At 40.4% G+C, this 27771-nt stretch overlaps 1 protein-coding gene and 1 long non-coding RNA gene across 2 annotated transcripts; both read right to left on the bottom strand.

Moving 5' to 3' along the window:
• Positions 1-27771, bottom strand: LOC110664453 (uncharacterized). The gene is made up of 2 exons (XR_002496680.2): positions 25636-27771; positions 1-831 (listed from the first exon to the last, which is right to left on the bottom strand). It is a non-coding gene; the product is annotated as an uncharacterized LOC110664453 (long non-coding RNA).
• LOC131175425 (uncharacterized) lies at positions 24079-25628 on the bottom strand. The gene is made up of 2 exons (XM_058139716.1): positions 24677-25628; positions 24079-24580 (listed from the first exon to the last, which is right to left on the bottom strand). The coding sequence occupies exons 1-2, from the start codon at positions 25295-25297 to the stop codon at positions 24341-24343; spliced, it is 861 nt and encodes a 286-aa protein (XP_057995699.1). The 5' UTR covers positions 25298-25628; the 3' UTR covers positions 24079-24340.

Below are 27771 nucleotides of genomic sequence, written 5' to 3'. Positions count from 1 at the left end.
TTAAATCAAAGGGAAAAACTCAGATCCAATAAATAGAGACTTAATATTGATCCATAATAACGATTACAAGTGCTACTCTCCTAATCCCAGAATAAAGGAATTACTCACTCATGGTGAGTTTAGCAAACATAATGAAAATAAAATGAAAGAACATAAAAAGTCTGCTTAAAGAAATAAAACAAAAGAACCGAAGAGAATCTGCAGCTTTGATCTTGTGGAACTTCAGCTGAGGGTTTCTCCTTGATGCCAATGCACTATTCTTCTAAACGGTTGTGTGAAAATAGTGAAGGTCAAAAAAGCTCTCCCTCTTGTTATCTGCTGCCTCTATTTATAATGATTGGGCTAAGGTTAGGTTTTTAAAGTCCTTAAGGCATAAGGAGTCTCTTTTCTCTGTAGAAACTGAAGCTAGAATCAAGTTGGGAAACCGGCTACCGCACGATACACGGCACGTGCATCACTACATAGCCTAGGGTCGTGTAACTTACTGGAGCTTGATTGGTTGCATCTTGCATCAGTACAGGAGTTTACACGGTCTTTAGGTAGTTACACGAGCCTGATAACACAGTCCGTGTACTTTTGTATTTCAAGGAAATCTTCAAGCTTGGCCCAGCAGAGACTTACACAAGTATTCATATTTTACATGGGGCACAGAACATGGCCCGTGTACTTCGATTCTTCTTTGGTTCTTTGTCTTTCTCCTAGCAGTAAGTTACATGGATCTATGGCTTTGATTACATGACTCGTGTAAATTGTATCAGCAACATTTCTCAATTCTTTGGCCGTTCGAAGTCTTCAACTTTGTTCCCATGCCTTGGGACCTCTTCAAAACACCTGGAACATACAGAAAATATAGAATTCAGAGTTTGACAATGGAATTTACACAAGTTGATGAAATCAATGATTATGCATGAGATTACTTATCTAAATGCTATGAAACACTATACAATTGTACTTAAAAACATCTATATGATACATGTGTATCATTAGACATAATCCTCATCAACCATTCTAACCACCTAGCACGCGGAACACCAAAAAAAGATCTCATTGCTAATGGATTTTTGGAAAGATAACAATAAGCAGTCATCACAAAATCTAGATGGACTCCTATTGATTCCAACTCTGTAAATAACTCTTCCTCCTTATAATAATGGGGTCGGCCACTTTCTAGAATTGCAAGAGACTTTTCTGCAATCATGTTTCCCTTTTCCAAGACCTCGGACACACGTTTAATTCCTATGTCTAACCTTTCATATTGTCTCTCTAACATTTCCATCATAGAAACTTTGCATTTAGAAACTCTAGAAGAAGTGCCTTGAGATTCCAGTGAATGTTCTAGACTATTCAATTCATTATTAGTAACCTCATTACTCCAATTGATATCACTATCAGACATTACTACATTATCAAATGTGTCACTCAAATCAATTTGGGATGAACTTCCCTCTCTTTGCCAACATCTAACTTTTTCCCTAGCACTTTTTGCATATTCACTAGTAGCTCTTTGCTCACCATAAAGCTCAAATAATTTATCATAATTATTGATAGGTGTATACATCCACTTACGTGGTTTCGGTTTTTCCTACATTAAAAAAATGCCATTTACTCAGTAAACAATTACTTAAACAAAGCTGCAGTCATTCAAAAATGAATGCTAAATAGGCTAATAAACTTTAACTTAATACATGCTTTGAAATATTTAAGCTTTACCTGAATTAATTGCTCCCAAACCTCCATTGTAGCTTCAAACATCTTTTGTTAGAGGATTCCAAACAAAGCTACTGGGACCATGAAATAAATCTTTGCACTCAACAAAGGTTCATTTTATTGTCTTCATTCGATTTTTAATGTTTGATTTTTGAATATGTGGGCCAAAGGAGTTCCTTAACACCTTTAATATATTATCAAAAGCTCTAGAATTCCATGTTCCATCAAGTCGATTCCCTTTATGTTCTTCTTCCAACATGGCATCTAACAACAAAATATCCATTTCATTTGTCCAAACTACATTGTCTCTAACATATGTTGAACTTCCTTGGTTTTGAATTTTTTTCAATCTTGGCATTATTTATTTATAAAGTAATTACATAACATGTTCCTGTTGAAGAAAAGATAATAAACATAGAATATAAAATCTACTGTACACATGTACATACAATAAAAATACACATTTAACCCAAGCATTCGAAAACAATATATATATATATATATGAAAGCAATTGATTAATACTAGAGATTAGAAATACTAGTCACATATTAATCCTAATTATGATTACAAGTTATGCTAATAATCATGCCACATTTGTGCTGTTATTTGTTCCTTTAACGTAACCCCTATTCTATACTCTGCATTTTTTGCCAATCCACTAGTACTGACATGGTGATCAACCTCAACATGCACAAGCTCACGATCAACTTCAGCAATTAAATTTTCATCTGGATCTACACTCATTAAGAAGTTGTGTATTATACAACAGGCCAAAACAATTTCAGTCATTATTTAGAATGAGTAATGGGGTTCAGTGCCACTAGCTATTGTCGCAAGGTATTTTGCGGTCGCCTGGACGAACACTCACCGAAGTGGGAAAAGTGAGGAGTCGCCACTTTAATTTTAAGGGAAATTAAAGAAAACCATTTGTGAAAGTAAGTTACACTAAAACCACTTCAAAAACAGAGATTCTAGGTTCGGGGTCCATGAACGGGTGGGGAAGGTGTTAGGCACCCCACCTCGTCCCTCAACGAGGGTAAGCAGATTTAATTTCACATTCTTCATAGTTAAGAGGGATTGAATGGAAATGTTAATCCTTTTGACCGAAAGGAATGTTTGATTTTTCACTAATCCGGATTACCCAGATACATAAGTAAATGAGATGACCTTGGTGAATTGCGGTTGTGTATTAACTTTATTTCAGGGAGAATCATTTTACATATTTGTTAAAATTTAATTTGGGAATCGGATAAGAACTCTCCTCCAATCTCCTTTAAATATTTATTAAAATTTTTAAGTTAGAGGGTCGGATAAGAACTCTCGCTGAACTGCACCGGTTAACTCGTCGCAAGGACGATGAGTATTGGTTCTTCCAGGCAAAACCCCATTGTGGGCTTTTTACCGATCTACCTTCCTCCCTGAAGAATTGGAAGAACCGCTTCTTTATCCTGAGGAGCAAAATTTTGAACAGCTGCATTAGGGTCCTTTGCTTGCGAAGCACATCGCCCTAAATAGGGAAGAGGGGGCAATGGTGATGGAGTTGAAGGAACAGGCGTCCAGAGAGAAGTTCTCTTGTTTGGATGCCGTGACGGCCGAGCTACACCATTGGACTATGCAGCTGGTCATCGGTCAAGCGGCGAAGCTTCTAAGGAGAGCCGGAAGCGGAAGAGAGAGATCTCTCGGAAGGTACGGGAGATGAAGCGTTCCGAGCTGCTTCAAATGCCTGGTCATGAGCCCGGGGAAATACAGGAAGGCTCGTCTCAACCTTCCGGGCCTCCGGTCATAGAAGTGGTTCGATCTCCTCCTCGCAGAGAAGAGCCGCCTCCACCTCCTCCAGTCGCTCCGAGTGCAGAAGGGGGTCCTTCCCAGCCTGCCCCAAGGACTCTCTCCCGCGGTGCCCAAGTGCTGATCCACTCATTGGAGAAGAACTTCACGGTTCGAGAGAACCCTGGTTTTGCTAAGGTCTTGGCGTCCTCCATCTGCCTTCGAGAAGATCGGGATAGGCTATCTCCAGATAACCTTGATGACATCTTGACCAGATCTATGAACCTAAACGTGGAGTGTTTGGTGAACCAGTACATGGTCCGGGAGAAGGCTCATCGCCTGGGTAAGGAAGTCGAGAAGATGGGTCATGAGGTGTCTTCTCTCCGATCCCAACTTTCGTCCGCTCAGGATTACATATCTCATATTGAGGGACGAATGAAGTTCTATGAGGACAAGCTGGCCGAGCAAGCTCATGTTCTGGCCGAGCGAGATCGTGTTCTTGAAGAAGTTCAGGCGCTCTGAGCTGATGAAGCTGCTCAACTCGCTCATCTTGCTGAGGAGCTCAAGGCAAAAGAAGAAGAAATGGTGACCGGAGTGGCCGGCGCTTATTTGAATGCTCATAGAGATCTCCTGGCTGAGCTCAAGAAGCGTTATCCTGAGGAGGACTTCGCCTGGATGGCCAACCTGGCTCCCGAGGCCGAAGGTGAGGATAGCGAAGAGGAGGCTGAAGTTGAGAGAGAAAATGAACAACATGTAGTTCAAAGCTAGGCGATCCTCACCAATGACTTGTATAAATTTTGAAATGAAATGCAATGAAAGTTCCCCTTTTGTTCAGAGATTGATTGTGATCGGAAAATTTCTAAATTGCGTAAGCACTCGATCTAAGTATAGGAGATCGGCAAACACAATATGCATGAAATCAGTTACGAAACGGGACTTAATTAAAATTAGAAATTTGGCTTTGAACACTTAAGATCGGGATCATCTTTAAACCGAGTCGAAACCTTTATCATTCTCAAATTTTAAATGAGAGACCGGCAACAAGACTGGTGTTACGAAGGCCTTATGTTGGTTCAATTTTATTTGACAAGAAAGATCAGAAATACAATTAAATGATCAGGGGACTCGAGAATTGGTTTGAGGGATCGGTGAGGCTTTAAATGACATGGAGACTTGGTATTAATTAAATTCCTTTTGAGGGGAGATCGGAAGTGTGGTCGGTTGGCAAAGGGGACTGTGTTGGGGATCGGTTTCAAAGTTTATTAATTTCGGGGGATCGGCCAAAATATGGTGTCGACAGCTGCCCCTCTTTATATAATTTCTATTGAAGGGAAAAATTTTCCCGCGTAGGAATTATGTAAAGATTCAGACCCACATTTTGGACGATTTAAAATTTGAAATTTGAAATTAAAGTCCGGAGGCTAAAATCCACTTGGTCGAAACCTTGAGGTTGGTCACAGGAAATTAAAATGCTAGAAAAATTAAAATCAACTTAGATCAAGGAACCAGAGGTTGATAACAAGAAAAAGGAAATTAAAATCAACTTAGATCAAGGAACCAGAGGTTGATAGCAGGAAATTTAAATGCAGGAAAATTAAAATCAACTTAGATCAAGGAACCAGAGGTTGATAACAGGAAATTTAAATGCATGAAATTAAAATCAACTTAGATCAGGGAACCAGAGGTTGATAATAGGAAATTTAAATGCATGAAATTAAAATCAACTTAGATCAAGGAACCAGAGGTTGATAACAGGAAATTTAAATGCATGAATTAAAATCAACTTAGATCAGGAAACCAGAGGTTGATAACAGGAAATTTAAATGCATGACATTAAAATCAACTTAGATCAGGGAACCAGAGGTTGATAACAGGAAATTTAAATGCATGGAATTAAAATCAACTTAGATCAAGGAACCAGAGGTTGATAACGGGAAATTTAAATACATGAAATTAAAATCAACTTAGATTAGGGAACCAGAGGTTGATAACAGGAAATTTAAATGCATGAAATTAAAATCAACTTAGATCAGGGAACCAGAGGTTGATAACAGGAAATTTAAATGCAGGAAATTAAAATCAACTTAGATCAGGGAACCAGAGGTTGATAACAGGAAATTTAAATGCAGGAAATTAAAATCAACTTAGATCAGGGAACCAGAGGTTGATAACAGGAAATTTAAATGCAGGAAATTAAAATCAACTTAGATCAGGGAACCAGAGGTTGATAACAGGAAATTTAAATGCATGAAATTAAAATCAACTTAGATCAGGGAACCAGAGGTTGATAACAGGAAATTTAAATGCAGGAAATTAAAATCAACTTAGATCAGGGAACCAGAGGTTGATAACAGGAAATTTAAATGCATGAAATTAAAATCAACTTAGATCAAGGAACCAGAGGTTGATAATAGGAAATTTAAATGCAGGAAGAGGTTGATAACAGGAAATTTAAATGCATGAAATTAAAATCAACTTAGATCAAGGAACCAGAGGTTGATAACAGGAAATTTAAATGCATGAAATTAAAATCAACTTAGATCAGGGAACCAGAGGTTGATAACAGGAAATTTAAATGCATGAAATTAAAATCAACTTAGATCAGGGAACCAGAGGTTGATAACAGGAAATTTAAATGCATGAAAATTAAAATCAACTTAGATCACGGAACCAGAGATTGATAACAGGAAATTTAAATGCATGAAAATTAAAATCAACTTAGATCAGGGAACCAGAGGTTGATAACAGGAAATTTAAATGCAGGAAATTAAAATCAACTTAGATCAGGGAACCAGAGGTTGATAACAGGAAATTTAAATGCATGAAATTAAAATCAACTTAGATCAAGGAACCAGAGGTTGATAATAGGAAATTTAAATGCAGAAAATTAAAATCAACTTAGATCAAGGAACCAAAGGTTGATAACAGGAAATTTAAATGCATGAAATTAAAATCAACTTAGATCAAGGAACCAGAGGTTGATAATAAGAAATTTAAATGCAAGAAATTAAAATCAACTTAGATCAAAGAACCAGAGGTTGAAAACAGGAAATTTAAATGCATGAAATTAAAATCAACTTAGATCAGGGAACCAGAGGTTGATAACAGGAAATTTAAATGCATGAAAATTAAAATCAACTTAGATCAAGGAACCAGAGGTTGATAACAGGAAATTTAAATGCATGAAAATTAAAATCAACTTAGATCAGGGAACCAGAGGTTGATAACAGGAAATTTAAATGAATGAAATTAAAATCAACTTAGATCAGGGAATCAGAGGTTGATAACAGGAAATTTAAATGCAAGAAATTAAAATCAACTTAGATCAAGGAACCAGAGGTTGATAACAGGAAATTTAAAAGCAGGAAATTAAAATCAACTTAGATCAAGGAACCAGAGGTTGATAACAGGAAATTTAAATGCAGGTTACAAGGCAAACCTAATCTCGACAGAAGAAGTTCTTCCCCGAAGAAGTGTACTTAACAGGATTCTGAAAGCAGATGATTAAAGAAGCGCCCTTCTAGGTTTTCACTTTCCCTTCGTCCTTTTGACTATAAGCGCCCTTCCAGGTTTTCACCTCTAGTTTTTTTTTTTTTTTTTTTGGCCTTTTCCTGCAAATCTCATAGTAAAGTACGTGAGGTTATTAATTTCAAATCCTAATCTTATAGCAAAATTTTAAATGATTAATAGCGCATTAGGTAAAAAGATTAAAGAAGGACAATGTTAGAGAAGGAAAGATAGAAGCAAAGAAATAGGAAAATATGACTTTATTATGGTTTTAGAAACAAAGGTATAGTGTCAAAGGAGAAGGGTATAAGGACAGATCTCACATATTCCTTGTAGTTAGCTTTGAAGTCCTTTAATTGCCATTATTTCAAGTACTTTGAAGCCTCATGCCATGACGGTTTATTTCCATCCTCGGTTTCATTGCCCCGTTCCTTATTTCTCTTTTTGGTTCTTGGGATGCCCTTTCGGGTTTTCACCCCTAGATTTTTTTCTTTTTTTTTTTTTTTTCAGCTCGCTTTTTCAGGACGCCCTTTCGGGTTTTCGCCCTTCACTCATTTTATAGAAAGTGCCCTTCGAGGGTTTTCGCCTTCTTTCACACATTTTCCTAGGAGCGCCCTTTCAGGTTTTCACCCCTACTCTTTTTTTTTTTTTTTTTTTAAGCATAGTATCTCTTGACGGCGTCAGTATTCACAGGTCTTGGAAATTCTTCGCCGTCCATGTGGGTCAAGATCAAGGCCCTACCTGAAAATGTTTTTTTAACCACATCGGGACCCTTGTAGGTTGGTGACCATTTGCCCCGGGGATCGTTTTGAGTTGGCAATACTTTCTTCAGAACTAAGTCCCCAGGTTGAAATTCGCATAGGCGAATACTTTTGTCAAATGCCCTAGCCATTCTTCTTTGGTACAGCTATCCGTGACATGCCGCCGTTAGCCTCTTCTCATCTAGCAAATTTAATTGGTCCAACCTTGACTGGATCCATTCTGACTCATCAATCCCCGATTCTTTTAGAATTCTTAGAGAAGGAATTTCTACCTCAATGAGTAATACAGCCTCCATCCCATAAACCAACGAATAAGGAGTCACACCAGTTGAGGTCCTTACAGAAGTCCGGTATGCGTGAAGAGCGTAGGGAAGCATGTCATGCCAATCCCTATATGTGACCGTCATTTTCCGAATTATCCTCTTAAGATTTTTGTTTGCGGCTTCCACTGCTCCATTCATTTGGGGCCGGTATGGGGAGGAATTGAGATGTCGAATCTTGTATTGGTCACATAACTTCTGGATCTTTGGGCCATTCAAGTTCTTGGCGTTGTCAGTGACAATTTCATTGGGGAGACCGTGTCGGCAGATAATATTATTTCTGAGGAATTTGAGGAATGTGTTCTGCGTAATGTGAGCATATGATGTCGCTTCTACCCATTTAGAAAAAAAATCGATAGCCACCAGGATAAATCTATGCCCATTGGATGCCTTAGGGTTGATTGGACCAATCACATCGATGCCCCACATTGCGAAAGGCCATGGTGACACGAGATTGAACAGTTGGTGAGGCGGAACATTTATCGGATCCGCATAGATTTGACACTTATGGTACTTCTAGAAATACTCGATGCAGTCTTTTTCCATGGTAGTCCAAAAATACCCCCGTCGCATGATTTGCTTAGCCATCATATGCCCATTAGCATGGGTGGCACAGTTCCCTTCATGAGTCTCGAAAAGGATTTTCTTCGCCTCTTTTGCATCCACACATCTCAACAATTCGCCGTTGGAGCTCCTTTTGTATAGGATTTCTCCACTGGGGAAGTATCCAAATGCTAATCTTCGAATCATCCTCTTTTTGTTTTTGCTTGCCCCAGAGGGAAATTCTCTGGTTCTGATGTAGAGCAAGATGTCATGGTACCAAGGTTTACCATCAGGTTCTTCTTCGATCATGAAGCAGTAAGCTGGCTCACTTCTTGCTTTAATCTTTAGCACCTGGGTCGTCTGTTCTTCTTCCATTTGAGCCATAACAGCCAGGGCGGCTAAGGCATCTGCAAATTGATTTTTGTCTCGACTAAGGTGAGTGAAAGAGATTTCTTCGAATTTCTTAATCAGCTCCAGTAAGTACTTCTAATAGGGGATTAGCTTCGGATCTTTAGTTTGCCATTCTCCCTTGACTTGATAAATGATCAGAGCTGAGTCTCCATACACCTCCAACTTTCTGATTTTCATTTCGATAGCAGCTTGTAGACCCATTACACAAGCTTCATATTCTGCGATGTTGTTGGTGCAATCAAATCTCAACTTGATAGCTATCGAAAAGTGTCTCCCATCTGGAGATATCAATACAGCTCCGATTCCATTACCGGATAAATTGACGGCTCCGTCGAAATACATTTCCCAAACATCAGCTGGCTCTTCTTCTTCGCAGTCTACTTCATTAATATGCTCATCAGGGAACTCAAAATCCAGAGCTTCATAATCCTGGATGGGGTTTTCTGCTAAGAGATCAGTGATCACTCTACCTTTCACCGCTTTCCGGGTCATATAGACAATATCATATTGGGATAGTATGACCTGCCATTTGGCTATTCTTCCCAGCACGAATGGGCTTTCGAATACATACCTGATAGGATCCATTCTGGAAATGAGCCATGTCTTGTGATTCAACATGTAGTGCTTGAGGCGACTCGCTGTCCAGGCTAGTGCGCAGCAAGTTTTCTCTAGGGAAGAATACCTTGACTCACAGTCGTTGAACTTTTTGCTCAGGTAATAAATAGCTCTTTCCTTCCGGCCGGTGTCATCATGTTGTCCCAAAACGCATCCCATTGAGCTTTGTTGGACTGCCATATACAGAATCAGAGGCCTCCCGGCCACTGGTGGAACCAGCACTGGCGGGTTTGACAAGTACTGCTTGATTTTCTCGAAAGCTTCTTGACAAACCGAATCCCATTGAGTGGTGTTGTTTTTTCGGAGTAGTCTAAAAATAGGCTCAACCTTAGCGGTGAGATTGGAAATAAACCTTGATATGTAGTTCAACTTCCCCAAGAAGCTGCGCACCTCTCTTTCTATTTTTGGGAATGGCATTTCTTGAATGGCTCGAACTTTTTCCGGATCAACTTCTATTCCCTTCTCGCTCACTATGAATCCCAACAACTTCCCCGATCTAGCTCCGAATATGCACTTGGCAGGGTTCAGTTTCAGCTGATATTTCCTGAGTCTCTCGAATACTTTCCTCATCACTTGTACATGGCTCTCCTCTCCCCGGGATTTGATGATCATATCATCCACGTACACCTCCACTTCCTTATGCATCATATCCTGGAATAATGTGACCATGGCGCGTTGGTAGGTGGCTCCAGCATTCTTTAATCCGAAAGGCATGACCCGATAGCAAAATACCCCCCATTGGCTGATAAAAGCAGTTTTCTCCTTGTCTTCCTCATCCATTGGGATTTGATTATACCCTGATGCCCCATCGATACACGAACACCTGCCCAATCCTGCTGCGTTGTCTACTAACACAATAATATGGGGGAGAGGGAAATCATCTTTCAAGCTTGCTTTATTAAGATCCCTGTAGTCAACACACACCCTAACTCTCCCGTCCTTCTTCATTACCGGGACAACATTAGCTATCCATTGGGGATATTTGACTACTTCCAGGAACCCAACATCATACTGTTTCTTAACCTCATCCCTAACTTTGAGCAGTGTGTCAGGGTTCATTCTTCTCAGCTTTTGCTTCACCGGGATTGTCCCCGGAATTAGGGGAATTCTGTGCGTCACTATCTGGGGGTCCAAACCAACCATATCATCATAGCTCCATGAGAACACATCCAGGAATTCTTTAAGCAAACTGATCATATCTCCCAATTCTTCACTATCCACAACCTTAAGTTCCCTTTTCATTTCTTCCATGCCTAAGTTTATGGTCCACGTTTTGTCTCCACAAGGCACTAGGGAAGGTTCATCCCTTTCATCCCTTTCTTCTGTGAGCTCTACCTCAGAATCACTTGAAGTAATGGCAGTTATGGGGATTTCAAAATTAACCAGAGGAGTTTCTAAGTCTATTGAATTATTAGGTGTTAATTGATGAATGGTCCTGAATGAACGAAAATAGAATATATTATAAGGATGGAATTCAAGTGGAAAGGAAAAGAGAATTGGAAATTAATGCGCTATTAATTCATTAAAAATTTATGACATAAGAAGAGGGTCCATTTACAATGTTACACTTGCCATCATGGACAAAATGATCAAGTGTAGATAACCAAAGGTACTTTACTCGAAATTAAGTACAGGGATGTCCTCTGCTGTCTAGTTGTCCAACTCTTGCCCCTCAGCTATCGGCGAGACCAGAGCCTCATACAAGGAATCCAAGTGGATGACATCAATGGATGGTTCATCGGGTGATTCTTCAACCTCAGCTGGACTTTCAATGACCGGTTTAGTGAATACCTCTGTGATTCTCGGGACTACTTTCATTCTCCCGATCTTCTGGTCGAATCTCTGATCCCAAAGTCTATTCCTCATCCAGAATCGCCCATCCATGAGGGCATCTTCCTCATATCCCAAACCGCAACGGCCCACCTTCTGGATAGCCGGTATGGATTCAACAATTCCTTGTAATGCGGCGCCTAGGCCTTTGCCTTCTTCATACCTATTCCTTGACATTATCTTGGCTACCATAGCCATAGCCCTTTCATTTCTGGTTTCTTGTAGTTCAAGGGCCTGGAAGGAGCTTTCCAACGACTCCTCAGCCGCTTCCACATAAGGAAGTGATTGTGGCTTGGTGACCAAAATGGCTTCTTCTCCTCTCACCGTGATGATTTTACCGTCCATAATATACTTTATTTTCTGATGCAAATTTGAAGGAACGGCATTCGCTGAATTGATCCACGGCCTCCCCAGCAACATAGTATAAGCCGGTTCAATGTTCATCACTTGGAACGTGATGTTGAAGGTGCATGTGCCAATTTGAAGTGGCAAGTCAATATCTCCCAATACTTCTCTTCTTGTACAGTCAAAGGCTCTTACCACCATAGCACTTTGACGTATATTCGATTGGTCAACTGGCAGTCTAGCCAAGGTAGCACTAGGTAGTACGTTGAGTGCTGATCCATTATCAATGAGGACCTTGGCCACTATACATCCTTTGCATTTCACTGTCACATGAAGGGCTTTAGTGTGTGCCAAGCCTGCAGGATCTATCTCTTCCTCAGAAAAGGTAACAAAACTGGATGTCTAGATTTGTCCCACTATTTTCTCAAATTGCCCCGGTGTGATGTCGGGGTTCACAAAGGCCTGATCCAGGATTTTCTGCAGGGCTTGACGGTGCACCTCAGAGCTCAAAATCAGTGATAACAGTGAAATTTAGGCAGGTGTCCTTCTCAACTGTTCCACCACATCATACTCACTCTGCTTCATTATTTGGAGCAACAGCTCCTCCTCTTCTTTAGGCCCGGTGAGCTCCACTTCCCCCGTTTTCTCATCTTCTGTACTCTGCTGTAATTCTCCCATTTTTACTTTCCCCTTCTTCTTTTCTTTCTCTTCATTCCCGTAACATCTCCCACTTCGAGTTGTAAACTCGACTTCTTGCTCAGGTGGGGAGGATTTTGTGGCAACAACGAGCTGAGGATTAGGTTGGGGAGTAGTATTGCTGGTAGGTCCGGCATATGTCATTCTGAAGTGCTCATGGGGAGTGAAGCACGGTTTTGGAGGTGCCGGAGGTGTAGCAAGATTAGGAGCCGACGTACTGCTTGATGCTCCTTGGGTGAAAACTTAGAAGTTATAATTCCAAGGTATGACATGGGTATTGGTGATAGGGAGCTGATGCGGGGTTCGGATAATTGTTACTGGTGGTGAGCGCATTGGGGCATTGGGGACAGAGAAGGTTAATCTAGGATTGGGGGTAGAGGCATTCCGGCCAAACCTGGCGGTATTTACTTCGCCCTCTACTTTTGACCTCCTTTGGCATCTTAAAATTTTGAGGGACAGCAGATTCTGGACCTCTTGCCGGAATCCCTCACAGTCTCGCAGCTCATGATCAGCTGCCCCTCCATGGTAAGGACATCCCGTACATTTTTCTGATTCCGATACCTGAGGGTAAAGGTAACCTTCCCTCATCGCCATGGCAAAAATTTCCTCAAAGTGAGGAATTAGCTCTTCTACCTCTGGTGCCAACCTCTCTCCATTCGGTTCTATCATATTTACTCCATTGCCCACATTATGATTGGGCAACGGGTTTGAGGTAACATTGGGGAGGGAACTATTTCCCTCAATCTTCAACCACCCGTTCCGGATTAAAGCGTGCACTCTCCCTCTGAGTGCCCCACAGTTGTCAGTTGAATGCCCTTGTGCCCCTCCATGATATTCACAATGGGCAGTGGCATCATACCACCTAGGGTAGGGTGGCTGAATTGGGTCTAGGGGAACGGGTACTATCTAGTTTATACCGACGAGGTATCGGTATATTTCACTAAGTGGGAGGGGAAGGGGTGGATCGGGATTTCTTGGTGGTTTGGGGTTATTTTGAGGTGGCCTTGGTTGGGTAGGTAGAGGAGGAGGTCTAGGTTGATAATTTGCAGGTGGTGGGTATTATGGGCGTGTGTGTGGATAATTTGGGAAAGGAGGTGGAATGTTGGCAATGGTTTGGCCACGGGGGGGATATGGTTGGTAGTTACTTTGGGGAAGAGGGGAATAGTTATTCTGACGGGTAATGGAATGCACATCACCCTCCTTCTTTTTGCCAAAACTGGCAGTTTTCTTTGCAGGATTCTTAGTTAACTCCTGCAGCCGTCCCATCCTTAAATTAGCTTCTATCCTTTCACCGGCTTGGATGATGTCAGAGAAGCTGTTGGAGCTATTCCCAATCATCAGGTTGAAGTAAGGAGCCTTCAGTGTTTTGATGAATAGGGAGCAGAGTTCATTGTCGGTCACCGGAGGATATACTTCTGCAGCCTTCTCCCTCCATCTTTGGGCATACTCTTTGAAGCTTTCCCTGTCCTTCTGCACCAAGTTTTGGAGATCTCTCCTCGTAGGGGCCACATCACAGTTAAATTTGTACTGTTTTAAGAATGCATCAGCTAAATCCTTCCAGGAGTGCAGTTTGCTCCTATCCAACTGAATGCACCATCTCAAGGCTGCTCCAGAGAGGCTCTCATGAAAGAAATGGATGAGAAGTCTGTCATCTTCTGTCAAGGCAGACATTTTGGCAATGTAGGTTGCCAGGTGAATGCGGGGATCTGAGTTCTTGGTGTACTTATCGAAATCCGGGACTTTGAATTTGGGTGGCACCACCACATCTGGCACCAATCTCAGTGAAGCCACATCGACTGAACCATACATGTTCAGCCCCTCTATTGCTCTCAATCTTTCTTCCAGAGCAGATAGTTTTTCATTTTCCCTGGTCTTATTTTCTCCTGCTGCAAAAGATACTCCCCCAGCTGGGAAATGAGGGGTGGAGTGAACCAGAGGATACGGGTCTATATTTGAGACGACTGGGTAATGGGAGAAAGGTAGGTCATTATTTATGGTAGCCGGGTTGTGATCACTGGTCCGGATAGGTGGAAAAGGTAAAGGAGGTTGAAGCCTGATGATGATCCATTGTCGTGGGTGGTGGAGGACGTAGTGGTAGGTTAGGTTCTGAAGCTGATTTATTTTGGGACATCTCCCTCATTAGCCTCATAAGTTCTGAGACCTGGTCCTTCAACTCGGATACTTGCCCTTGTAAGTTCTGTACTTGTTCCTGATCTTCCATTATCTTCTTGGTTCGAGATCTTGTTAAGTACACTCGCTTGGGTTGAACCGTGTGCTTGGTCAGACTTGCCTTGTTTGAAGCAATGTTTGATTTTCTGTGAGGAGATAAATAAAAATTGTTAGTGAATTTTGAATTTTGTAAAAAAAACTAAAGGTCCTGGTTCGGACGAAGGATACGGTGGCATTTGGAAGCCAAAATGAAATCTGCAGAAGGATGGTTGCATCAATTTTATCATGGCATCATTCGATAGTCTGACTGTGAATGACCGGATTGAATGCGCATTTATGATACCTGTTCATATGGCATATTCAATTTTTCGCATAATCCTAGCGAGGGGGTTCCTACGGGAGTTATACTATTCATTCACAATTTTGCTAAACAATGGCCCAAAAAGTTTTCCATTAATCGAATATTTATACACAGCATTCTTTACATCGGCCTAGGCTCAGGGAGGCTCTTTATAATGAGATGACATTTTCTGAGATACTCGTATAACCTTTCTTCTTGTTTGGCGTGGTCGAATGCTTTGAGCATACTCGGATTCGTGAAGGAGTTCTTGTTTTCCTGTGCTATTGTTCTCTCCACCGCCAACATTCTCTTTCGCCTCGATAAAGAGCAAACTTGTCTTTCTTTTTCCTTTCTTTCTTTAGCACATTCTTTCAGGATATCGTTGATGAGCAGTGCCTGTTCCTTCAATTCGAGCTTCTTCTTTTTGTTTTCTTATTTATACTCTTCTACGAGTATTTCTTGGTATTTCATCTTTTCCTGAAGCTTACTATTCTGCCCTTCTACTTCTCTTACCACAGCTCGGAGAGAGCCTTTTTCCTCTTCCCACCATGCCTCTTTTTCTTCGAAGCTCATCTTTTCGACCCTTGCCTCTTCCCTGAGTCTTCTCACTTTTCTTTTAAGATTCTGCTGTTGATCCTCCAACTGCTTTATTTGTTCTTGCAGTCGCGAGTTTTCGGTGTTTGCCTTTTGTAGCGAGTCAGCCAACTGATTATTAGCTTCTTCCGATAGGATGTTTCGGCGAGGGTCGCTGTTTTCGAATTCTGCAGTCGAGTGTTCTTGGTCCCTGTCAGCCCTCCATTTAAGATAGTCGCCTGTGGCACTCGGACCTTTAGGCGACCTCTCCATCAGAGTGATGTTTTCCCAAGATTTGCGAGCTATTTTCAACCCCTCCTCTTCCTTGAGCTCATGGTAGAAGTGACCTTGGTGGCACTCTTCTTCACCGATTCTGAACTGTGTTGAGCCGAATTGCCTCATTACTAAGGCCGGAGTGTAACTTGTGTACCCAGTCACTCCGATTAGGGATAGTGATTGATTGTTCCCCGTGCTGATTAAGATGGATTGACTTGACGTCCATAATTTCTTCCAACAATAGTTATGGCTATTGAAGCTCAAAATCCGTTCTTGCCACTGTGGCTCATCCTTCGGACTAATTACCAATCGGGTCATTTTCTCGATGAGAGGCTGATCAAGATACCAAGTTAGTCCCTTTGTCTCCACCGGACACATATGACTAATAATCCAGAGGTGCAACAGCTGAGAACAACACTTAATGGACCCCTTGCCTTACTGTCTACAGTAAGTGAGGGTTAAGAAAGTCTCGGCAAGTATTGCCGGTACTGGATTGATTTTCTACTTCTCTACTGCCCAGAACATTTCCACAACACTGCAGGTTATGATCCCGAAAGGCCCAGGAAACAAGATCAAGCCGTAAATTGCTAAAGCGAACATCAATGAAGCTTGATCCCACTGTTGATCTTGGATGCATTGATCCAACCCTTTCTTGAGGTAAGTCCAATACCATCCATGCGTGTTTCCTTTGACGATTTCTCTCACCTTTGCTTCTTCTGGTGAGATCCTCAGCATATGTGCGAGCCGTTTCCAGGTCTGCCTATGTTCAAGGTGTAGGTAAATCCGATTCTGCGCCGCATAAGGGATTTCTAGCAATGCTTGATATCTTCGATAGTGGGAGCAGTATCGATGTCGTTGAAAGAGAATACTCCATACTTAGGGTTCCAAACCGGCAACATGGCCTTTAGGGCCAGGACCTGGACCCTAACTCACATTAAAGTTACAATCCTCCCATATTTCTTCTCAAATTGTGCTTTGACCTGATCAGGAAACGACTTCCAACCATTGACCAGACCTTCGAGACTGTTCATCCTGACTTCAATTTTGGTCAGGTCCAATGGAGGTAATGAGCTAATATCCCTTTGTGGGGGCACTGAGCTATGAGACGATTCAGGCCATGGTTTTGCATTCTGTTCAGATTTAAGAACTTCTTCTGCCGACTGACTCGAGGATGCCATGTTAAAAATGATGCTTATCCTTTTACAGACCTTATTTTGGTGATGCCTGCAGGAAAAATTGGTTAGCGGGATAAATTCAGGTAATCTTGAATTATACTGTTGGCAGAGTGACACCTACACATTTATCAAAGTATGAAAATGTGTAGGTTTTCTTAACAGTATGATTCGAGATTACTCTTAAAAATAAGAACAAAATAAAATAAACGGAATAGGGTAAGAGTAAGTATGCCCCCTTTGTCTTAAAGTAAAGGAAAGTCCTAATACCAGCTGGGTGCTATCTAGTTGGACAGTTCTATCTTACAAGGTAGCTCGCTACGGCTTCCAACTATCGTGATAGTTTAGCTCAGGGTCTAATTTTCTAAAAGCCACAGGTTCCCAAATTGCCCGATCAGAACAGTGGAGCCCCATTCTATCCCCACGATCATCGTCTGAAAATTCCACTGTATCACAGCTGAATAGAACGAGTTTCAATTTGAGCGAAGCCTTCACGGATACTAACAGGTAAAACCCACTGCACCGCTACATGACTCCCTCCTACTTTCCTAAAAGGGTAAGAAAGCCCGGGTATAGGGCTGAAGTGTGTGAGGACATCGTGTGAGTGTTCAGTGTGTGAAGGGACACCTTTACCTCTTCCCAATTCAGGGGGATTTTATTTTTCCTTTTTTTTTTAAATGTAGAGCACTGTAGAAAATAAGACAAGCAAGACAAACAAAATGGTTAGCAGGAATAACAATAATTAACATACATAATCTTGAGGAGTGAGCCCACCTAACTATGATTTGATCGCAAAATTAAATATACTTTTGGACCTCTAGACCGGGGTTAAGTTTTAACCTCCCCAGTGGAGTCGCCAAGCTGTCGCAAGGTATTTTGCGGTCGCCTGGACGAACACTCACCGAAGTGGGAAAAGTGAGGAGTCGCCACTTTAATTTTAAGGGAAATTAAAGAAAACCATTTGTGAAAGTAAGTTACACTAAAACCACTTCAAAAACAGAGATTCTAGGTTCGGGGTCCATGAACGGGTGGGGAAGGTGTTAGGCACCCCACCTCGTCCCTCAACGAGGGTAAGCAGATTTAATTTCACGTTCTTCATAGTTAGGAGGGCTTGAATGGAAATGCTAATCCTTTTGACCGAAAGGAATGTTTGATTTTTCACTAATCCGGATTACCCAGATACATAAGTAAATGAGATGACCTTGGTGAATTGCGGTTGTGTATTAACTTTATTTTAGGGAGAATCATTTTACATATTTGTTAAAATTTAATTTGGGAATCGGATAAGAACTCTCCTCCAATCCCCTTTAAATATTTATTAAAATTTTTAAGTTTGAGGGTCGGATAAGAACTCTCGTCCGATCTCCCTTTTTTAAATATTTATTAAAATTTTTAAACTTGAGAATCGGATAAGAACTCTCCTCCGACCTTCTTATAAATATTTGTTAAAATTTTTAAGCTTGAGAATCGGATAAGAACTCTCCTCCGATCTCCTTATAAATATTTGTTAAAATTTTTAAGCTTGAGAATCGGATAAGAACTCTCCTCTTATCTCCTTTAAATATTTGTTAAAATTTTAAGCTTGAGGATCGGATAAGAACTCTCCTCCGACCTCTATTAAATATTTATTAAAATTCTGGGCGAGGATCGGATAAGAACTCTCCTCCGACCTCTATTAAATATTTATGGAAACTCTGGGCGAGGATCGGGTAAGAACTCTTCTCCGACCTCTATTAAATATTTATGGAGGTTTTAGGCGAGGATCAGGTAAGAACTCTTCTCCGACCTCTGTTAAATATTTATGGAAGTTTTGGGCGAGGATCGGGTAAGAACTCTCCTCTGACCTCTATTAAACATTTAAATGGGGACCGTATAAAGACTTTTCCGATCTCTCAAGGTTTAATTACAGCTACGCATCATAAGAACCTGAGACTAAGAGTTTCGGCATTCAAAGATGCCAAGGGTCGAAATAAGGCTTCTTTTAACTGGTTGGTACCTTATGACCAGACAAAAGATGCCAGACTAAATTTTACCGATCTCCTATGTAATTACCTTACCAGTACCTTTTTATACATAATCCGTTCTGTCTATTTACCTGAAATTTAGTTTCATTCTGCTTTATGACGTCATACTGAATCACCTTCTATGTTAGCCTAGTGATGCAACTCTATTATTTTCTTGACGTATTATTCAGGCTTTCTATTTTAAAGAAGCACTTAAGACACGACTACCTACATTTTACCGAACTACTTATACGCTACTTGAGATGAGGACTTTCGCATTTAGAAGTAGCAAAGCTTAACAAAAAGAATGGACCAGTTGACAAAGAAAGTAAACTTCGGGAATAACCTTCATTACACCATATAAACTTGGCGAAGATTACAAACATAAAAGTAAAGGGAATACGTAAAATAAAGAGCTTTTAGTAAAACAGAGATATAAACACTCACCTGTGAGGAGCCAAACCTACTAAACTAATCGCAGAACGTAATAGGGGCACAAGCTGTTTAGCTCGAAGGCTGAAGCTCACCAAGAAACGAAGGATGCTTAGCTAAACGGCAATCAGGTTTAAACAAGCAAGTTGAGCTTGGGAAATAAGAATGGAAACAAAGATGACAAAGAACTAAAAGTAAGGGCGTCACAGGATAATGAAAGAACTGAAAATGGAGAGTTCCAGTATTTCAAGAATCCCTTTTGCAAGAAAACACTTCAGAAAACTGGTTTCAAAAGTTTTTCCTTATCAAAAACTTAAAAACAGCAGAGTAACGAACTGAATTAAATTTCAGAGTTCTTCCACTATAGTAACTATTTCTCCTTTTTTTGCCCGTCCTTTGAACAGTTTTCATGCAGGTATTTATAGGAACCGAGTGCTTCCCCTGAAGGGTCAGGATCTATTTTGAGGGAGATGGAGGGTCAGGATTTTGAAGGACATGATCTGAGGCTCAGGAATTAAAGAGGATCAGAACGGACGGCTGAGATCCCCTTCAGAATATTTGTCATTTTCTTCTTCTAATCTGACGGTCCCAAATTCTCTTGTTCGGGGCGATCCGAGGGCTGGGAGTGAAAGGCGCTGATCTTGTCGTTTTCTTCTTCGATCTGAGGGCTCCGAGCTCGTCCTTACAAGTAAGATCAACGGTGGAGATTAGGATGTACAGCACTGTCCTGACGTACTCTGGCACATGTCAGAAATGCGGGCGATTCTGGGGCATGCGGTTGAGATTTCTCTTGCAACGCTTTAACTACCTCGGCTCTGATTATGACGATAATTGACAGGAGCTGTCTTATTCTCTTTGTCTTTCGACCTCCCCTCTTTTCCGGTCTTTTCAACGTGATCCTTTTTCGATCTCTCATACTGGGTTCCTCTCTTTCGATCTTTCCTGACACGCTCTCTTCTGATCTTTCCTGACACGCTTTCTTCTACCGATCTTTACCACACCAGTCTTCCTTTTTGTCGGGTTCGATCCAGTCAAAGCATTTATTTCCCTCAATTCTCGAGGCGTCCGCTTTGTTTTCTGCTTGCAATAAATGCTCAAATTTTCCTATATATATATCTTCTATCGGAAAGCCCTACTTCACTTGACTTTCTCCCCTATTCTCCTCATTTCCTTGTTCTAGCTGCTCCGGCAACAATCCCGGACAAAATGACCGCTTTTAATCTTTTTCCGGTTGTCCTCTTTGTTCCTTGCCTGAAAATTTACGATCCCGGTGATCGAAAAATCATGATGACCTTATCTGATGACAGTGAGAGAACTGGACTAATTAACCGATCTGGATCAAGGACCTCGATCGTGCCGATCTGGATTGAGGACCTCGATCGTACCGATCTCGAATCATTCGCCCAATATAATCAGTGAACTAGTTTCGGGAGAGAAGACTGCTAATATTCCCCTCAAGACCGGTGACTGCTCTTTGGCGTTCATCTGGCTCTTCTCCACACTGGGTGTTCCGACAGCGGCTCGGTTTCGAGCGGTAACTTTGATGACGACCTCTCTCTTTCTCATGAGATTCATAGTTCCCCCAGCTGGTCTCCTGGTCAAACACATCTTTTGACTCAGCCACAAGACTAGGCTTTGACATAGGCCTTTTAGATAGGATGTTCCACCGGTCTCTAAAGATCGCCCTTATGATGTAATCAGACCTTTAATGTAATCCGATCTTCAAAGATCGCCCAAATGATGTAATTAGACCTTTAATGTAATCTGATCTCTAGAGATCGCCCAAATGATGTAATCAGATCTTTTCGGAAATAAAATTTATTTTGACAACTGTTGTTTTATTATTATTGATTATTTTCCGATCCCTAAAGTATTTATCCGATCCGACTCTTAATTTGAATGACACTTATCCGATCCGTAATTCAAAACACCTTAATCTGTCGCTCTATAGTTAACCAACCTCTTTATGGAATCTCTGGAATATTCGTGAGACGTGTCAGAACAGCTGGCGAGTCCCGCTATCCGATGCACTACCTAGAACATCGTGAGCATTAAATGCTCGGACGAGTATAAATAGGGGTGGGGTTAGCCAGTTGCTCCTTTATCTCATTTTCAGTCTCTCGCGAACAACTTCAACATTCTCTCGTTTTCTCAAGTTCCTCCGACACCGATCAAGCTCCGGTAAGGGTTTTGATCTTTCTTTTAGTTTAAATTTTCTGTTTTGAAAATGAGCGGTGCCGAGGGTCAGAGAGTAGCAAGCCCCCCTTCCATTCAGTTCTCGTGGTCGTCCGATGATGTAGAGGTGGTCGAACCAAGCGCGCAGCCTGAACTTCCTAGGGTCTCCGTTCCAGCTCGGGGACAACCAGCATCATCAAGGCATGTGCCTTCTTCGGGGAGGGAAAATCTTCCCATGGACGAGCTGCCATCAATCTTGTAAGAAACCGACCTGCAGTCGTTCAGCCAAGAGTACAACATCTAGCCTGATTCGTACAAACTTATCCGGTGTCATAGCGACCTTCGAGCAGATCACTTCTTTGAGAGGGACGATATGATCATGGTGTATGAAGAACAGTTAAAAGTCGGGCTGCGGTTCCCTCTTGACGACTTCTTTAAAGAGGTTTTAAAATATCACCAAGTGTGCATCGCCCAAGCTCACCCGAACTCGTGGCGGATCTTAGTAGCCTTCCGAGGCCTATGCCGAGCTAAGGGGCTCTGACCCACGGCTAAGGTGTTCGCTGAACTGCACCGGTTAACTCGTCGTAAGGACGATGAGTATTGGTTCTTCCAGGCGAAACCCCATTGTGGGCTTTTTACCGATCTATCTTCCTCCCTGAAGAATTGGAAGAACCGCTTCTTTATCCTGAGGAGCAAAATTCCGAATAGCTTTGAGGGTTTCCCCTGTAGTTGGCTGCATCAGGGTCCTTTGCTTGCAAAGCACATCGCCCTAAATAGGGAAGAGGGGGCAATGGTGATGGAGTTGAAGGAACAGGCGTCCAGAGAGAAGTTCTCTTGTTTGGATGCCGTGACGGCCGAGCTACACCATTGGACTATGCAGCTGGTCACCGATCAAGATCGCGGGCTTCAGCTCTCTGATCTCGGCATTATTATTTTCTATATCTCAGATCTTTGGACCTTAGCGATCTCACTGACCTCTTCTTTGTGCAGGTATGGCAAGCGGCGAAGCTTCTAAGGAGAGCAGGAAGCAGAAGAGAGTGATCTCTCGGAAGGTACGGGAGATGAAGCGTTCTGAGCTGCTTCAAACGCCTGGTCATGAGCCCGAGGAAATACAGGAAGGCTCATCTCAACCTTTCGGGCCTCCAGTCATAGAAGTGGTCCGATCTCCTCCTCACCGAGAAGAGCCGCCTCCATCTCCTCCAGTCGCTCCGAGTGCGGAAGGGGGTCCTTCCCAGCCTGCCCCAAGGACTCTCTCCCGCGATGCCCAAGTGCTGATCCACTCATTGGAGAAGAACCGCACGGTTCGAGAGAACCCTGGTTTCGCTAAGGTCTTGGCGTCCTCCATCTGCCTTCGAGAAGATCGGGATAGGCTGTCTCCGGATAACCTTGATGACATCTTGACTAGATCTATGAGCCTGAACGTGGAGTGTTTGGTGAACCAGCACATGGTCCGGGAGAAGGCTCATCGCCTGGGTAAGGAAGTCGAGAAGATGGGTCATGAGGTGTCTTCTCTCCGATCCCAACTTTCATCCGCTCAGGATTACATATCTCAAATTGAGGGACGAATGAAGTTCTATGAGGACAAGCTGGCCGAGCAAGCTCATGTTCTGGCCGAGCGAGATCATGTTCTTGAGGAAGTTCAGGCGCTCCGAGCTTATGAAGTTGCTCAACTCGCTCTTCTTGCTGAGGAGCTCAAGGCAAAAGAAGAAGAAATGGTGACCGGAGTGGCCGGCGCTTATGTGAATGCTCATAGAGATCTCCTGGCTGAGCTCAAGAAGCGTTATCCTGAGGAGGACTTCTCCTGGATGGCCAACCTGGCTCCCGAGGACGAAGGTGAGGATAGTGAAGAGGAGGCTGAAGTTGAGAGAGAAAATGAACAACATGTAGTTCAGGCTGGGGGCGATCCCCCAGCCGAATGACTTGTATAAATTTTGAAATGAAATGCAATGAAAGTTCCCCTTTTGTTCAATGATTGATTGTGATCGGAAAAATTCTAAATTGCGTAAGCACTCGATCTAAGTATAGGAGATCGGAAAACACAATATGCATGAAATCAGTTACGAAATGGGACTTAATTAAAATTAGAAATTTGGCTTTGAACACTTAAGATCGGGATCATCTTTAAACCGAGTCGAAACCTTTATCATTCTCAAATTTTAAATGAGAGACCGGCAACAAGACTGGTGTTACGAAGGCCTTATGTTGGTTCAATTTTATTTGACAAAAAAGATTGGAAATACAATTAAATGATCAGGGGACTCGAGAATTGGTTTGAGGGATCGGTGAGGCTTTAAATGACCTGGAGACTTGGTATTAATTAAATTCCTTTTGAGGGGAGATCGGAAGTGTGGTCGGTTGGCAAAGGGGACTGTGTTGGGGATCGGTTTCAAAGTTTATTAATTTCGGGGGATCGGCCAAAATATGGTGTCGACAGCTATAATTGGAAACCTTTTCTTTAAAATACCAAAAACTCTCTCAATGACATTACGGAGTGATGCATGATGATGGTTAAATAATTCTTTGGCATTTTGAGGTCCACGTCTGGAGTATTTATTCAAATGATAACGAACACCCCTATATGGTGCAAGTAATCGACTCCTCAATGGTAATCCAACATCCACGAGATAAAATTTTCCTAACAAAGGGGGAAAATATGACGTGTTGTCTTATAATATATTTAAATGTAGAAGTTGTTCATATTCAATTGCACATACCTTGAGGAATTACAAGTTTATCTTCCCTAACCAGCCCATTTTTTAGGATTCTTGAGTCAGAGGCAATTCCTTCCCAACCAGGCAACACATAAGTGAATTTCATATCCAAAGAACATGCTACTAATACATTTTGTATAGGCCATTCTTTTCTCCCTCGAAATCTAGGGGCATGTTTTTTAGGCACTTTAACTTGAATATGTGTTCCATCTAATGGACCAACACAATCCTGTATAGACAAGTACATGCACCTATAACTATATAAGAGTCACACTAACTAATAATAATACGTAATATATATTCATTTGACCAAAATTTTGCTTACCTTGAAGTACAGATAGAATCTATTATTATTCAAAATTTGAGGGGGAACTTCAGTTTCATTTGGTAGGCTAAGAAACTCAGCTTCTAGTGCCACTACTGCTCTTAAGACATTATGGAAATGACGACTTATTGTCTCACCTGAGCGATGGAAATAAAATCCCAATACGCTATTTTTAAAGTTTTGGCCTAAAATATGCAAGAACTTAGCTAATTGCTCTTCCACTGTAGAATGTCTAAAGTCTTTAAGCAAGCCAGTAGCTCTGATCTTTCCACAAAATTCAGCAAATGCAACTGGACCCATACGTACAATATCACAACAAATGACTTCATTTGTAGTGAGCTCACTCATTAGCTTATTTTGTAATGCATCTCTTTCTACTTTTAGACTACTTAAGGGTTTGGCAATAACCATTGCTTGGATGTCCAATAACCATAAGAGATTCACAACATAACGCAATAGCTGAACTATGGCCTCTACTCGTTGTCGTTGCCAAGTGTCCATTATATGTTTCAACATATTCTCAAACTCTAAACTATCATTTGTATCGGCTATTGACATATCATAACATGCATCATCCATGTCATCTTCTAAGAAATTATCTTCACTTTGTTCCTTATCCATCTACAAAGTATAATACTAATATACTATTATTAAAAAACAAATAAAAAGAAAATTATTCAAAAAATGGAATAAATAGAGAAAGTGAAAATTTTGAATTATAAATTTGATTACTGAAATTTTGGAGCATCCCTTTATTGTAAAAAAAAAAAAAAAAAGATGAATAAATTAATTCACTTAACCTAGTAAAATAGGTGGTTGATTCCCTATGCATCTACAAATTAAAATATTAATAATACTAATTTTAAGTAATCATATTAAAGAAATGCATTTCAAAATATGACCTAATAAGAGAAAATAAACAATTTGAGAACAAAAAAAATAGGAGAAGAGCAACTTACGCGTACGAAACTCATATTTGCAACGAGGAAGAAGTGGCCAAAATTTTTATATGAACCGTATATCCAGTCTTGAAGCTGCTATCAAATCTGCCCGTTACACATCGCTAAAAAGTTTAGAATCCTACAAGTAAAATTTATATGTAACACAACTTCAAATAACAATAACCTTGGTCTTTATGGCATTCTAACAACAAATAGAATATTCAAATACATTAAAAATTCAATGGAATTTAGAACCAGGGAAAGACAAAATCAAGATTCTATTTTAATATTTTAAATATCTTATTTTAATCTCGTCATTTAACTATATAATAATTTTTCAGTTAAAATTCAGTAATTCAGTTTTATATATAAAGTCATGAGACTATTTGAAACTTAATTATTTAGCAAATCTCAATAATGAGAGAGAGAGAGAGAGAGAGAGAGAGAGAGAGAGAGAGAGAGAGAGAGAGAGAAGAGTAACGATGATATGAAGATTGGGGTAAAAAAATAGGTTTAAGTGTGGATAGTTTTGTCATAATAATTTTTGTGGTAAATTTTATGGAATTCATTTGGAAATTCCGCCTATTTTGATGAAATTTGGGATAATTATGTTCAATTCTGCAAAAAATCAAATCATAGAATTGAAATCTATATTTTCTTTTTTTTTTTTTTGCTTTCATACATAAAATTTTTGGATTTAGAAATGAATTTCAAAAATTTTGTGGAATTCATTCATTCCAAACACTATGAAAGAAAAAAAGGAAAGAAGAGAAGAGAAGGAAATCACCCAAAAGGCTACATCTTTTTTCTCATTACTCAATAAAATAAAAGTTTACATATTTATATATGATAATCTCTTATAACTACTCCACTTAATTAGAAATATAAAACTTACCTATTTAGGAATATATACTCTACTAATTAAGAAACAGATCATATCTATTTAGGAACATAAATCCTATACTAAATTAAATTGGAGCTCATTTTAGTGAGAAAATGAAGAATTTGGTACCTGTTTTCAAGCTTTGAACAGTCACTCAGATTATAGTAACAGGCAGCCTTTGAATTTGAAAGAAAGAAAATAATTGAATAGGAAGAAGGAGACAAGGAAAAGAGGGGAAGCACAAGGCAAAAGTGCACTCCAAATACTGAAAATTAACTCATACTGCAATATTGCATCAATCAAAAACCAAAGAAAACAACCAAGTAGATAAATGTTTAAACAACCTACAGGCAATTCCTCATCTTAATATCCTATTAGGATTAGTAATGCCAAATGAGGAAAATACTAAACCAATACTACCAATTAAGCAACTACCTTTCCAAATAAGGTAATTCCTAAATAATAAGTCCTATACTTCTTGAATAGGAAGCTACATAATATTCTTGAATAGGGAAAAAACATAAATAAAAATCTGAATTTCATAATTACTAATTAAATCATAATACGTTCTATTTTTTTCCTTATCTGCATCAGTGTTGTAAAAGGCGAGAAGAGGCGCCAGGCGAGTCGAGAGGCCAGGCGAGGTGAGCCGAGCCGAGCATGCTGCGACTCCCCAGGCCAAGGTGAGGCGACTTCAAAGAGGAAGCTGCCCCGAAGCCAAGAGGCTACGAGGCCACAATGTATTATTGTTAGTATTATAAAGCCAAGAGGTGACGACGATGACTCAATTTGCTTCTCTATGTTGATTATTGTTAGTATTATAAATGCTTTTGAAATATATCAATATGGCATGATGTATAATTATTAAAGTTTGAACTTCTAGAATTTGCATGTTCTATTTTATGATTCAACAACTTTTATTATTATTATTATTAGTATTGTTACTTATGCTTTGAATTTCAATTTTATAGTATCAACTTTTGTCTTGTACTTAAGTTAGAAATGTAAGCATGCACAATTTCTTCTTTTTTTTTTATATTACCATCTCTTATTATTATTTGTATTATTGCTTATACTATGAGTTTTAATTTTACAGTCTCACTTTTATCTTTTACTTAACCTGAAAATGCAGGTACACACAATTTTCAATTTTTTTTATCTTACATATAGACATAATGTAAATAATGTTTTTCTTTTCTTTTCAATATGCATTTTTTTACATATCTAACTAGTTAAAAGTATGAATTTTATGTTACAAGTACACACACACA

The sequence above is a fragment of the Hevea brasiliensis genome, chromosome 17 (genome assembly GCF_030052815.1).
Source record: "Hevea brasiliensis isolate MT/VB/25A 57/8 chromosome 17, ASM3005281v1, whole genome shotgun sequence".
NCBI classification, from domain to species: Eukaryota; Viridiplantae; Streptophyta; class Magnoliopsida; order Malpighiales; family Euphorbiaceae; genus Hevea; species Hevea brasiliensis.
The sequence above is the reverse complement of the archived record's forward strand: the minus strand, read 5'-3'. Positions and strand labels throughout refer to the sequence as shown.

What these genes read in the sequence shown, in the direction of transcription:
- LOC131175425 (XM_058139716.1), bottom strand. Translation starts at nt 25,297, where the DNA reads ATGGATAAGGAACAAAGTGAAGATAATTTCTTAGAAGATGACATGGAT. An exon ending in GATTCTATCTGTACTTCAAG is followed by an intron (nt 24,581 to 24,676) that starts GTAAGCAAAATT and finishes TTGTCTATACAG; the next exon opens with GATTGTGTTGGTCCATTAGA.